At 38.1% G+C, this 14886-nt stretch overlaps 1 protein-coding gene across 1 annotated transcript in view; it reads right to left on the reverse strand.

Moving 5' to 3' along the window:
• Positions 1-14886, reverse strand: part of SVEP1 (sushi, von Willebrand factor type A, EGF and pentraxin domain containing 1) — a 318257-nt gene that overhangs the window by 62584 nt on the left and 240787 nt on the right. The window contains exons 35-38 of the mRNA XM_027839092.1: positions 14601-14792; positions 13445-13612; positions 7111-7783; positions 1595-4386 (exon numbers count right to left, since the gene is read on the reverse strand). Coding sequence (XP_027694893.1) covers positions 1595-4386; positions 7111-7783; positions 13445-13612; positions 14601-14792 — 3825 coding nt within the window. The remainder of the gene's footprint in view (positions 1-1594; positions 4387-7110; positions 7784-13444; positions 13613-14600; positions 14793-14886) is intronic.

A 14886-nucleotide genomic window follows, 5' to 3' on the forward strand; every position in this document is an offset into this window, starting at 1 on the left:
CCAGAACTTGCCCTCTTCTCCCAATTTCCATATTTCTGGCACAAAAATCTTCCTTGACATTCAGCTTCAGAACTAGAGAGTTATCTTAGAAAGAGCTCTGATACAGAGTCAGAAGTCTTATATTGAAACCCTGGCTCTATTGCTTATTTCTTATGTGATTTCAGGCAGGTGATAGGATCATGGACTTAGATCTGGAAGAGAATTCAGAGGCCATGGAATCCAGCCATCTTACTTTATAGATGAGGAAACTGAGGCCCAGGAAGATATACTCACTTGGCTAAAGTCACAGATATTAAGTGTTAGAAGTGGGATTTGAACCCAGGGTTTTTGAATCCAGAGTCAGAATTCTTTTTACTGTACTACAACTTCTTATCCAGGTAAGCTGCCTAATTGCTCTAGGCTTTAGGTTCACCACTGCATGAAATGAAAAATTTGGATTAGATAATCTCTATGGTTCTTTCCAGCTCTAAATCCTATAATCCCATTGATCTTCCCTTCCCCCCACCCTCCAAGCTAACCTTTACCACAATAACTCACTTCTAGTTACTGCTCTCCTCTCACCCCACCACCATTCTACTTCAGTACAGGGAATATATACTCTCCACATTGCTACCTGCTGAATTCCTTACCTTCTTTCAAAGCCCATGAATAGTTGCTCTCCTAATCAATATATTATGATGATAATGATGACCAATATTAGACATCATTGCATTTTAAAAATAACCACTGGATAGAATTCCAAACAATATAATGGCTATTTAGCACTTCTGGGTAAAATGAAGCCAAGCTTGTGGAATATAGAGGACCTGGGTTCTACTGCAGGCCCTATCAATCTCTTTATGACCTTGGACAAATGTTAAAACATCTCCAGTGGGGATAATACTACTTGTACTACCTATCCCATGGAGGTACTATGGTGGAATGGCTAGAGAGCTGACTTTGAAACCAGTACAAGTCTAGCCTCTGAAACATCCCATCAGTGCTTTAGGCAAATTCCTAAGATGAGAAGTTGCTAAGCTTCATTGGTAGAGGGAATTTTCTCACCTGGGAGTTCCCTATACTAATGCAATGAGAGGTCCAGTCCCTATTGCTACTACTTAGCCCACAGAATTGATCTGAGATAAGTACTCTGCGTATCATTATAAAAATGTGAGCTATTATTCTAAAAACTCTGGAGTTCATAAGGCCAAGCCTTAGAAGGTATCTTTTACTTTTCTTTGTATCCTCCAGTCCTTAGCATAGTATATTACACATAGTAGGCACTAAATAGTTTCTTGTTGACTTTATTGGTAACATATTCATTTCATAATAGCTGATTTGTTTAAACAAAACCTGTCACTTTGCCTTTAAACTTTTCCTGCTTGTGTCTCTTAGAGACTTTAGAGCAGGGGTCCTTAACCTGGGAGTCTGTGACAAAAATTTATTTTCATAGCTGTATTCAGTACAATTGGTTTCCTTTGTAATCTTATATATTTTAACATATGCATTCTAAAAACATTATTTGAAGAAGGGATCTCTAGGCTTCACCAGATTGCCCAAGGGGCCTATGATACAACAAAAGTTAAGAATTCCTGCTGTAGATTCACTATCTTACCTGTGCTGTACTTTGCTTCCATAAGTATGTGCTTCTCCAGTTGCCACTGCATTAGCTACAGAAGGCGGTGGTCCACAGGAGAGGAGCTCACAACTTGGATGGGGCTCACTCCATGTCCCTTTCTCTGTACAAATTAAGTCAGACCTGTCCTGCATGACATAGCCAGTCACACAACTGTAGGTTATTGCATTCTCCTCCAGGGAACTGCTCCCATTGATGAATGCATTCAAGATTGTTGGTGGAGGACCACAAGAACCGCGTCCACATAGTGGAAAGCCAGCACTCCACTGCCCAGCTGCCTCACAAGTAATTTCAGAAGGCCCCAGGAGCTTGAAGCCTTCAAGGCACTGAAACTGGACAGCCTTTCCACAACTGAAATCTTCCCCAACAACGAGCCCATTTTGAATCAGGGGTGCAGGACACTCACAGGGTAGGCAAGAAGGAGGACTACCACTCCAGGAGCCACTGGAAAGACACTGCCTCAAAGGAGAGCCATGGAGCTCATAACCGGGAAAGCAGGCATACTGTATGTAGTCTCCAAAAGAAAAGGAGGAACCATTTAGGAAGCCATGGGAGAGATCTTCAGGGGGCCCACAGCTGACTGGTTTGCAGAGAGGTGCCTCTGCATTCCAGGTGCCATCGACCTGACAGGTTAGCTTTGTGGTACCATGCAAGACATAGCCTTCGTGACAGTGGAACTCTATTTCCTTCCCAAAGTTGTGTTCCAGTCCACTGGCTTCCCCATTGACAATCTGTGGTGGCGGAGGACACTTGATAGCCACACAGACTGGAGTGACTCCACTCCAGCTCCCATTGGCCAGGCAAATTCGGCTCCTAGACCCTTCAAGCAGGAATCCATCATTGCAAGTATACACAACCTCCTTTTGGAATGTGTACTCATCCCCACTCACCTGGCTGTTCTCTGAGACTGGGGGTGGACCACAGGCCACAGGGATACACATTGGCTCATTCCCATCCCACTGACTGTCCTCCTGACATGTTCTTCTGTTAGAGCCATTCAGCTCATACCCAGGGTTACACGAATAATGTAACACACTCAGGTATGTAAAATTTCCTCCTTGAATAGATCCATTCATTAGTTGGTTTGGCTTATTGCATGAAATTACCTCACAGTGTGGGGCAGTATCACTCCACTGTCTATTTGACAGACAAAGTCTTTCCCTAGAGCCTACTAGCACATGCCCTCGATTACAGCTGTAGTGCACCACACTGCCCATCGTATTCTCAGTAAAATGCAAAAAGCCATTCTCTGGCTGACCAGGCAAGTCACATTCTATTGATATGCAGGCAGGGGCACTGCCATTCCAAGTCCCATCTTCCTGGCAAATCAGCATAGGATTACCCAAAAGCTCATGTCCAGGGTTACAAGAATATAAAACTAGAGTACCATATAAAAAGTTTGGTATCTGTGAAACTGTAGGGTCTTTCATGTTTTTCTGGGGACTGTCCATTGGACTAAGTGAGTGAGGAGGGTCAGGAGTAAGATATGGGACTTCCATAGCATCATCTTCTTGATCAAAATATCCTTCTTGTCCTTTTACTTTCACATAGTCTCCAAAATCAATATGGGGAGGAAGGCCACAGTCTATGGGAAGACATGTTGGTATAAAGCTAGACCACCCTGACTCATCACAGGTTTGCATGGCATGGCCCATCAACTGGAATCCTGGGAAACAGCTGTAGATAATCATGGCCCCATAGCTGTAATCTGCTCCTTCCACAAAGCCATTTTCAATAGGTTGTGGGGGATCACAATAAATGGCACTACAAGATGGAACAGCTACATCCCAGTCCCCTGTCTCTAAACACATCAGAGTTTTGGGTCCTTCAAGGCTAAAACCCCTATCACATGAGTATGAAACAGTTTGTCCATAATGGAGTTTTGTGTAAGAAAGTTTGCCATTTAGAATCTCACTGGGCTTTGGACACTCAATGGGTTTACAAGTTGGTTTTCCTCCAAGCCAGTGGCCATCTTCTCCGCAAAGGATGGTCATGTTTCCCATCAATTCAAAGCCAGGTTTACACGTGTACAAGGCTGTGCTGAGGTAGGCAAGACCTTGCACATCTATGATGCCATTGGGGATTTCTTCAGGCTGGGGGCATTCAACAGGGATGCACTCTGGGAGTGGAGAACTCCATGTGCCATCAGCTTGGCAGGAGGTGGCAGAGTCTCCTCTCATGAAAAACCCATCTACACAGGAGTACTTGACAATGCTTCCAAAATGAAGAGCAGGGGAAGATTCTGGAACACCAAAGGAAATGAGTGGAGGTGGAAGGCAAAGCACCATCTTACAAAAAGGAAAAGAGCCATTCCACTGTTGTGATACCAAGCACTTCAGGATAGAGGATCCTTGGAGGATATAACCCTCTTTACAGGAAAATTGCACCAAACCAACTTCATGAACCAATTCCTTTAACACAAGTTGATTTTCCAGCAGGGGTGGATCTGGGCACTTGGCTGGTATACACTTTTGGTTGGGCTTTTTGTTCCACTTCCCTGATTTCTGGCACGTCCAAGAAGCATCTCCCATAAGGTCATAACCATCATCACAAAAAAACTGAACCTTGGATCCCACCTCAAAGTTCTCCCCTCTGATATAGCCATTCTGGAGAGATGGAGGTTTTCCACAACTGAGGGGAATGCAGGTTGGAGGGGATTCACAATACCATTGGCGATTGGCTTGGCAGACACATGTAGGACTTCCCACCATCTTGTATCCTGTGTTACACTGATACCTCACTTCGCTTTCAAAGACTTTCCCAGTTGAGCGCTGTATAATGGGGAATAGAACAATAGGGCATGTTTGAAAATGTAACCAAAAGTGTAATCATAGTAGATCAGATAATTTATTTTATTCATTGAGAAGAAAATACAAAAATTACAATGACATTAAAATGCCTACAAGGAAAATGGACCATGCAAGCCACAGTATTTAGAACATTTTCTAAATGTTCTGCTCCTTTTTTTTTTTAAATTAGAAAGTAGAAATAGCACTTGTAAACTGGAACACGCACCCCCCATTCAACATTATGCAACCAGCATTATACTGGGCACATAGTAGGTATTTAATAAATGCTTTTTTTATTTATTGAGTGATGTAACCATGGAAACAAATTCCTAAGCAAACTATATAATTCAAGCTCTCCACTACAATGTCAAAATTGGTCTTAGACAAAACAAATACATAATTTCAATAGTGCAGACTTTGCCCTAGAAAAGCCGTTGATTTGATACATGGACCATCTATCATGTAGACCTGGGGAGTGGGGCAGAAATTCTCATTCTTGCTGCCTTTAGTACCTAGTCATTAAGAAAAGAAAAGTGACATATACAAATAACCATTGACTAACTTAAAATATATCAATATTAGCAAAAGTATTTTAAATCCAATTTATTGACTACTAACAATATTAACCAGAGCTTTAACTGGGGCACCTCAGTACTCATTCATCAGGACAGTTTATAGAAGCTTTTAGGCAAGGAAATTGAATGCTAACTAATTTGTTATGAGACTTTGGAAATTATCTTTTTCCTTCATCTGTAAGATAGAAATTCCTAATGCTGCCTTCTATGTGAGTAGTTTGATACATATGGCATTGGTAAATGTAATATTGGTTAGAGTATTTTTTCTCCTGCCAGAATTTCATTTCAGTTTTTAAGAGTGGATTTATAAATTATAATGTGCCCAAAGTTACATGTATAATCAACATGTACAGAACAGAATGCAGTTAATAGGTGAAGGAAAAATACTCGAGGATTTTGTGATTTTTATATTGATACTAAGTCAGGAAAAGACAGAGAAGGCATATTTCCATGACTAAATGGCAAAGGTTGCTAAGCCAATGCCCATGACCACATTGAGCCCTTCAAAGATTTCTATGTGGACTTGAAGTATGTGTATATACACATACACACATCTGTAAATATACAACTATATATAGGATACACACATATGTGCTTATATATGTGTATACACACATATTTCTATATCCATGTGTGTATATATGTCTGTATGTACACATATGAGAGAGAAATGGAGCATAGGGGATAGAAAACTGGCCTCAGAATGAGGAAGACCTCGGTTCAAGTCCTGCCTCTGACACATAATGGCTATGGGGTCCTAAGAAAGACCCTTAACTTTTCAGTCCATACCCCAGGTCACACTCAAAGACTAAACATTGAACAGAAGGTGCTGATCTGCATTAGTAGAGGGGTCCTGGCTAGGGTATTCCTGCATCAATAAAATCATAGATATGGTTAAAAATACATGCATACATACATACATACGTGTGTGTACACACAAATTTATAACCTGTGATTACCTACAGAATTAACACTGTAGGTACCATTATATAGATAACATAAAGGTACATTATGTCTTTTGAAAGTTGAATTACTGTATGAATAGCTAAATATAACATTCAAACACCTGACAGTTGCATTTAGCATAATAAGTAAATTGTTTAAAAGTACTTTAACATTAATATTTTGGTCTCAAGGACCTGATGAATTCTAGTTTTTAACTCGGGCAAGTTGGTGACCTTACGTCTAATAGATAATTCCCTTTTATATATTTTGAAGTTTTCCCCACCTGGGAATATAAAGAATTTATAACTCAAAGTATTTGAAGAGTTTGATTGAGGGAATATCTTGAAAGACTGAACAAGACAAAATGGGCTTATTTCAAAGTAGGAGAAATTTGAATAGCATGGGGATGAAACACTGGGATGAGTTAATGAAAGGACTATGAAATCTCTATCCTTGGAAACTCCAAAGGAAACAATGAGCAATCATGTGACCTGAATGGTTTAGATCTCTACCTGTCTGAAAACAGGGGGCTAATCAAATAAGCTCTCAAGGTGTCGCCCAGTTCTAGAATTCAATGAAATAAGATTTGTTTGACAGAAGTTTGCTTTTTGGCCAGTGTTCTTGGGACATGCCTATCCCCATAAGCAAAGAGTGCCCATAATAAATTCAATTTGTCCTTTCTAATTAAAATTTTAGGATAGGGCCAACATACATCCACCAAAAAAAAAAAAATCTTAGGATGAATGACAGTAGATGATATTGTTAAAGGTAGTGGCACCAGCACAATACTCCCTCTGCCACTAAGATTAAACCTAGTGTATTTTGAGCTCATGGCTGTAATACTTGGTCATGGATATCATTATTGATAATATACATTATATGTGAACATATATATTATACGTATATACTATATTACATATGTGAAATACATATGCATATATGTATATACATATGCACACTTTATTTTCAAAGTAAATTACAAAAAAAAAAAAACCCTTTATTCATCCTTTTTCAGAAGTCACTGGTTATTGTTTCTAGCAATTTTACTTTCTTTTTTTTTTTTTAATGACTTTACTTTCTAAATCATTAACTGTTCAGTGCTATCTTATTTGTATCATGACGGTCTGTGTACAAAGTGCATCCATATCTATAGACTTAAGCTATTTCTAACTAATCAACCTCTTACCTCTACAAATCCATTCTCAATTTTGGGAGGTTCATTACAAGACACTGGGTGGCAGGTAGGTATGCGGCTGCCCCACTGTCCTGTGGCTTCACAGGTACTCTTCTTCTCTCCTTTGATATAGAATCCCCTGTTGCAACTATAAGCCACCACCGCCCCAAAACTGTAGTTGCTTCCACTTGCATAGCCATTCTTGATACTTGGTGGTTCTCCACACCGAACTGGAATACACTGGATTGACATGGGAGAGGGGCTCCAGTGGCCACCTCGCATACACTCAATCTTAGCTGAGGTGTTCAGGACAAAGCCTTCCATGCATTTAAAGCTCACAATGGATCCAGCTGCAAACCTGGCTTTGCTTACAGATTCCAGGATGCTGTATAGGACAGCTGGGGGTTTCTCACAGAAATCAGCTATACAGTGGGGCACAGCCTGGCCCTCCAGGGGAACCCACTGCCCCTGGGCATTACAGTGCAGCTGGGAGTTGCCAGCCAAGCTATACCCATCTGCACAGTAGTAATAAGCAACATCTCCATATAAGCGGTGGCTAGTCTCTGGGGAGGCATGTTCCACGCTAGGAGGTTCATCACAGGAAACAGCTAAGCACTGCTGATCATTTTCACTCCATGTGCCGCTTGCCAGGCATTCAATGGTTTCAGTACCAACAAGAGTATACCTGTGATATTGGAAGAGAGAAATGAACCCCAGGTATGGGTTTGGAAACATTCTTTGTACGTATTTTAAATTTTTTTCTATTACCAAATATCAATTTTCTTTCTCTCTGACTCTCTAGTATTTTTTCTCTAAGAATTTCCCCCTTAAGTTTATGGATTTTATTTTTAAGTTAAATTAAAATTGTCTATCATAACATCATAGAATCACAGATCTAAAATGTTGAAAGAGATAGCTCAGAGGAAATCTGGACCAGCTCCCTCATTTTACAGGCTAGGACACTATAGATTTGCCTTAGATCACACAAATAGTAAATAGAAGATGGATTTGAACCCAAGTCCTCTGTCTCTAAAGTCAATGCTCTTTTCAGAATCAGTATGCTTTTTACCAGGGCAGCTGGGTGGTGCAGTGGATAGAGTGTCAGGCCTAGAGTCAGGAAGACTCATCTTGCTGAGTTCAAATCTTGCCTCAAACACTTACTAGCTGTGTGACTCTGGGCAAATCACTTAACCCCATTTGCTTCCGTTTCCTCATCTATAAAACTGGAAAAGGAAATGGCAAACCACTCCAGTATCTTTGCCAAGAAAACTCCAAATATGCTCATGAAGAGTTGGACATGACTGAAAATGACTGAACGACAATGCTCTTTACCATGCTACTTCTTTAACACTGGTACTATTATAGAAATATAAAATATAGCACTTGCTGTAAACACACTCTGTGAGATAAATGGAAAATTTTTACTCTAAATACACTCAGTTTTATCATGTTTTCACTGATTTCCATGTACCATATAGTAGAAAGAACCACTGCATTAGAGGTAAGGAAATTTAGAGTCCCCACTAAGACTGTGAATTAAGCACCATGGACAGTGATGCACACATAGTAGGTACTCGATTTTTTTTTTCAGCCAAAGGTAAGGTTTATCAGAACATCCATCATATTGGGCAGACTCTTAAGGAGTCTGAGCATTAGTAAGCTATTGGCTAGATTATAAGAATCCAAGCCTTTGGCTAGATTATAAGAATCTGAGCATGTGGTTAGATTTTAAGAATCTAAGCAGTGGCCACATTTTAAGAATCTAAGCAGTGGCTAGATTATAAGAATCTAAGCCGGGACTCGATTTTTGTTGCATAAGTCAGTTGTCTTATGCCTTTGTGCAAATAATTTAACATCTAAGCTTTTCTCATTTATAAAATAATAATGATACCTGCATTTTCTACCTCATGGAACTGTTGGGAAGATCAAATGAGAAAATGGAAAGTGTTTCGAAATGCTGTAAAGCACCATACAAATGTAAATTATTATTATTACTACTGATAATAAGCACTTAACTTGAGAAAATAGGAAATTTTGAAATATAAATAGCTATACAAATGCAAGTTAGCATCATTACTAGTGATAGCAAATGGTCAAATTTAGAATATTAAAAAGGATTTTGAAGTGTTATAAAGTACTATATGAATATAAGTTATTATTATTAATATTCCTAGTAATACATGTTCAAGTTTATAAATTCTACTTTTCTTTCTCCTCCACAGTGATATAAAATATAAATGCTATGCAAAATTAATATGATATGATAAATAATAATAATTTAAGAATTGTATCAACAATTCATTTTCTTAAAAGAAAATGTGGTTCTCTCCTTTGATCCTTTTCAAATATGCAAATTTTTTTGTTACTGGCTAACTTAAAATACTAATGACTAGTCTTTGATCACTGTTATGTATTCAAAGGCAGCAAATTGCTAAAGTGATTTCATTCCATCTACTCTTTTTAAAAGGCAGCTGTTTAAACATACATCACCCTGCTCTTTTAAATTCTGCCCATGAAAAGAAAGTATCTAATAACTCAACATGCAGGTCTCTGAAGAATCTTTCCAGCTGAACTCTCAACTGAATTAATGAAAATTACAACTGCAAAATCATTCTAATTTTTCTATTAGAATTTATTTTCAAAATATTATTGAGTAAAAATCTAGAAACATATAAAATATAAATCACATCATTTTATGTGTTCTTGGATAGTATCTTTGTTTTGTGTTTTTTCTTCAGACCCAAATCCTATTCCATGCTGTTCGAAAAAAACTTTTAAAATATTTGTATAGACCAAAATGGCACAAAATCAATGAAATATTCCAATACTTTAGATTCTGTATCATTTAAAATTATTCTTATTTAAATGAGAGGCTGTGTGCTATAACATATAGAGAGCTAGTCTTCAAGCCAGGAAAACCTCTTACACATAGGCTGGGTGACTAAGCAAATCATTGAACATGTCAGTGTTTAAAAAAGCATATATTTCTATTGACCACTGAACAAATTACTTCACTCAACTATATGCTGGCCTGAGATGATCTCTCCATATTTTGTAAGTTCCAGGAATCTACATAACTAGGGATCAGTAATTCCATTTAATTGGAAATAATCTGATTAATCACATAAAATGAGGAAAGAGCCCCAGGAGATCTCTCGTCATTAGAACTTGTTTAGAACTTGTCTTGAGTGGTTGGCTTCTGTTCTTGCCAAATTATCTACATTAATTATAAAGGCAGAAATTGGCATCTTGGCACAGTGAATAAAAGGCTAGGTTTAATAGTTAGGAAGATTTGGGTTCAAGTCCTGTCTATGACACAGTCCAGCTGTGTGATGATGGGTGAGTCAACTAACCTCTCAGTATCCTAGGGAACTCTTTAAGCCCATAAACTGCAGATGAGTTGCATTAATGGAAGAAGATTCCACCCTGGTAGTTCTCCACATTGAAGAAATCATCAGTTTGCACCAAAACAACAACAAAAAATAATAACAGCAATAACAACAAACCCTATCAGTATAATTCCCTTAGGATATGCACAAAGTGTAGTACATCCATAGCATCTTTAAAAAGGAAATCCTTAAAAATAAATAAAATAAAATAAAAAGGAAATCCTTCATTGCCCTAAAATCTCAGACCAATCAGACTATTAGACATTACTTCACAAGCTATGCCAACTTTCTTATCAACAAATTGCCTTCTTGGTTTTCTTTTGTTGTTGTTGTTGAGTCATTTCACTCATGTCTGAACATTTGCAGCCCCATTAGGGGTTTTCTTGACAAAGATACTGGAGTGATTTGTCATTTCCTTCTCCAGCTCATTTTACAGGTGAGGAAACAGAGGCAAACAAGGGTAAGTGACTTTCTCAGGGTCACACAGCTAGTAAGTGTCTGAGGCTGGATTTGAACTCAGGTCTTACTGACTCCAGGCCTGGTGCTCTATCCACTGTGCCATCTAGCTGTCCTGGTTTTCTCTCACATAGTGTCTTATATGAGAAACAAAGAAGTTTCAGTAATAATCATTTCACCATTATTCATTGTTATGTTCTGGTGTTCCACTACAATGAGAAAACAGGCACAATTTATAGTTATTTGAAATGGTCTTTGAGCACTCATCAACCTAAGATTCAAAAAACATGAACCATAGTTTGGCTAAGCTGGACAAATGATATAGATTCTCGGTTCTAAATGCTACTTCAGAGAGGGCAAAACTCAGAGTAAATAGGAACAAGGTCAGGATATCTATGGATCTAACCTCAAATATGGTGTCTAAAAAATGGCTGAATTCTAGGAATGCTTCTTTATAAGAAAGATTTGTTTAAATAGGTTGGTATAACAATTATTTAAGCTAGATTTGTGTCCTCCTGCTAAACCAATTAGAAAGAAAAGGATCTTCCTTAATGATGTTGATGAGGTATTATGATCTTTCACCAACAGTGGTCAGAAGAGCTAGTAAGACCTCTTGGCAAGCCTATGCTTGTGCAGAATCAGGCTAGACTTCTTAGAAAAGAATGCCCATCTGTCTCCTGAACTTTCACAACTTTGCTCCCTCTTGCCTAGTACCCATAGTGCATAGTTCCCACTTTCATTAATAATACAGACTTTTGTACTAGAAATTTTAGGATAATAGATTTAGAACTTGAGGCCAAATGGTTAGAGATTTTAATCATGAATTGACTAGGATCCAGAGCCTGCCAAGGTCTCTCTTATGACAAGAGATGACCGAGAAGCACTGTAATCAACTTGTTTGTTACCCAGTTATCTAGTTTCTCAAAGTTCTATCCCTTTATAAAGTCGGATCATTAGAAAGTAAAATACCTGTGGCTAATTACTTCAGTTCCCTATAGCAATGTCTTTATCACATTATGATTAAATGTAGTCTTTTTTGTCTTTATGGAGGGTGTGGTACCATAGGCTTGGAAATGGATGGCAAAGTCCCTGGTATTTCCTTAGGACTCCTTTATTATATGCTGTCATTTCTCTTTGTTGCCAGCTGGCTCACTGGTACCATCTACTGAGTTTTGGCTGCCACTTCCTTCCATTTATTTCCTGATTTTCTGCTTTTCTTTCTAGTTAGGTACATGAATACAGATTTTTTTTCCCCTCTTCATTTTCTAGAAACAATATATCATGATCTCAAGTGGTTTTCAAAATGAATTACTAACAATATTGCAAGGAAAGAATCCAAATTTAGAGTTGGGGACACTGATAAATAAAGAGGTGGTAATGATTACAAGTTGCAAAGCAGTATGGTACAATGGAAAGAGTGCTGGATTTGGTGTTAGAAGACCTGTGTTTGAATCCCAGATTTGCCATCTACTACCCTGGGCAAGTCATTCCAGCTCTCTGGGCTTTAGTTTCCTTTTTTGTTAAATGTGCGGGAGGGGGAATAGAGTAGATGATTTCTGAGGTCCTTTTCAGTTCTAAATCTAAATTCCAAAGAACCTATGATTTTCATGGTTATATCTGATCCTCTGTGTTAACTACATGAAAGATGCTATCTAGTTCTTTGAAGTTAATATATAATATTATACGAGTTATATGAGGTCATCTAAGGTAACCTTATCTTATTTACCACTTTTGTTTTATTTGTATACCTGTTCAATTTTATTGCTAGATGTCCTATTTGAAATAATATTTAACTTGCAAGCTATGTCAAACCATCTATATATAGGAAATAAGTCCTAAATAAAAACATAATGAAATAGAACTTTATTAGCCATCAAGGGCAACTCGTGCCACCTGGTTCTGTTAAAGGAGTGTGGGGGTATATTATGGGAAGAAAAAAAACATAGACTTCTAAAGATGGCTGGCCAAATTTTTTGGAGCTCATCTTAATATTCCATGAGTGGAGAGATGTAAGGGTCTCTGCTGTCTTGTTTATGACTGAACTTGAAATTTCATTCATTCATTCATTCAGCAAATATTTGTTAAGTGTTTCCTATGCGCCCGCCACTGTTGTAGGCACTTGGCATACATGAGCATTCCAAATCTGTCATGATCATGTTGCTAAGAATTACATCTACTAACTTTGATGTTCCCAGAGAAGAAGACAAAAACATTTTCATACTTAAAAGGTTGCTGGAGAATGTTATGGCAATGATTCACTCATAATCACTTTCCCTTCCAGCTTTTATTAATAAGATGTTATCAGAGAAGAAGTGTTTGGACTCATGAGTCTGCAATTGAAGGGCAATTTGTCATGAGGCTTTGAAAGAGTTTTGTTAGTTCCCTTTCTCCTTGTTACTGGTCAGTCCTTTTCCTGACAATCCCCACACTTAAGGAACATAATTAGTTACTGTTCAGCTCAATTTACTTTTTCTTTGCTCTGTTTCTTTGAATTTACATACCCTTCTTTGCACTTATAAGTTATAGCGTTTCCAAATGTAAAATTATTCCCTTCAGTGATGGCATCTTTGATGGCTGGAGGGTCTCCACAGAAGACAAGCTCACACACAGGGGGTGCTGGATTCCAATTTCCTGTAGCTTTACATTCTATAACTGAAGGGCCCTGTAAGCTAAAAGAAACAATCATAGCATAACATTGATTAGCTAGCCTTAGAATAGGACAGTTGGGGTTAGAAGGAAGTGAAACAAAATGGGGGATTTTAATACCAAAAAAAAATTGTCTTCATAGGAGAAATGCAATTGAAGGCAGAACTTCCATCAAGGTATTTAAGTGAGTTTGATTATGGAAGGATGGCAGTTTATCTGGGCTTATATCTGCTGCTGAGAAAAAGTGAGAATATTTGTCTCAGATGAAAGATGGCACCCATAGTGTTTGTTCTTGAGTCTTTTCCCTCTTGTACCAATCTTGTGGTGCACGGCCTTATTTGCAGGTATCTGGGGTGGGGGTGGGGCTTAAGGACATGACATATGTTGCTCTACAATGAGAAGAATAAAAGTGATGTTGAAAGTCGTGGTTAGATCCAGCCTTGAGCTATATATCCGAATTGTACCAGTTGAGCTCATTCTCAATTTCTTGTCCTTAGAGAAGGGTGCCCAGCAAAGGGCATCAAGAATGACCTGGGACACATCCCACATCATAAACTGTCATCTTTTTTATTATCTTTATTTTATTTATGATGTATTTTTGATGGGGTTTGATTTGTTTACGTGCATGAATTTCTTTCCCTCCTCATACCTTTCAGGAGTAGAAAAAACTCTGGATTTGGAGATGGGAGAGTTAAGCTGACAAACCTAGGCTATGACATTGATTATTTGTTTGACTTTGGGAGAGTCCCTAACTTCTTTGAGCCTTGTTTACTCACCTGTAAAATAATACCTGCAATAACTACTGACTTCAGTAATAATTGCAACTACTACTGATTGCAATAACAATAACTACTACAGGCTTGTTAACCGCTTCGTAAATTCTAAACTCCTATAGAGATATGAGTTGTTATTATTTGGGACAAGGATTTACTGATAAATTCCAGTAGTTCTGTTAAGAAACATACATAAGTAACTATGAACTAAGCTTGATAAGTATCCAACGATTTTTACCTGTATCCACTATCACATGAATAGGTTGTAGTAGAAAGATAAGTTAACCCATTTAGTATATATTTTCCATTTATTATGTCCTGTGGACTAGGGCATTTCACTAATTCACACGTGGGAGGAGAATGACTCCAAGCACCATTAGCAAGGCAAAATGATTCTTTTTCACCAACCAGTTTGTATCCTTTATTACACCTATAGAAGAGAAAAGAAAAATCCATAGGCACATTCTATTTTCTTTCTTTCTTTCTCTTTCTTTCTTCCTTCCTTCCTTCCTCCTTCCTTCCTT

The sequence above is a fragment of the Vombatus ursinus genome, unplaced genomic scaffold (assembly GCF_900497805.2).
Source record: "Vombatus ursinus unplaced genomic scaffold, bare-nosed wombat genome assembly UNPS02014832.1, whole genome shotgun sequence".
Lineage (NCBI taxonomy): Eukaryota > Metazoa > Chordata > Mammalia > Diprotodontia > Vombatidae > Vombatus > Vombatus ursinus.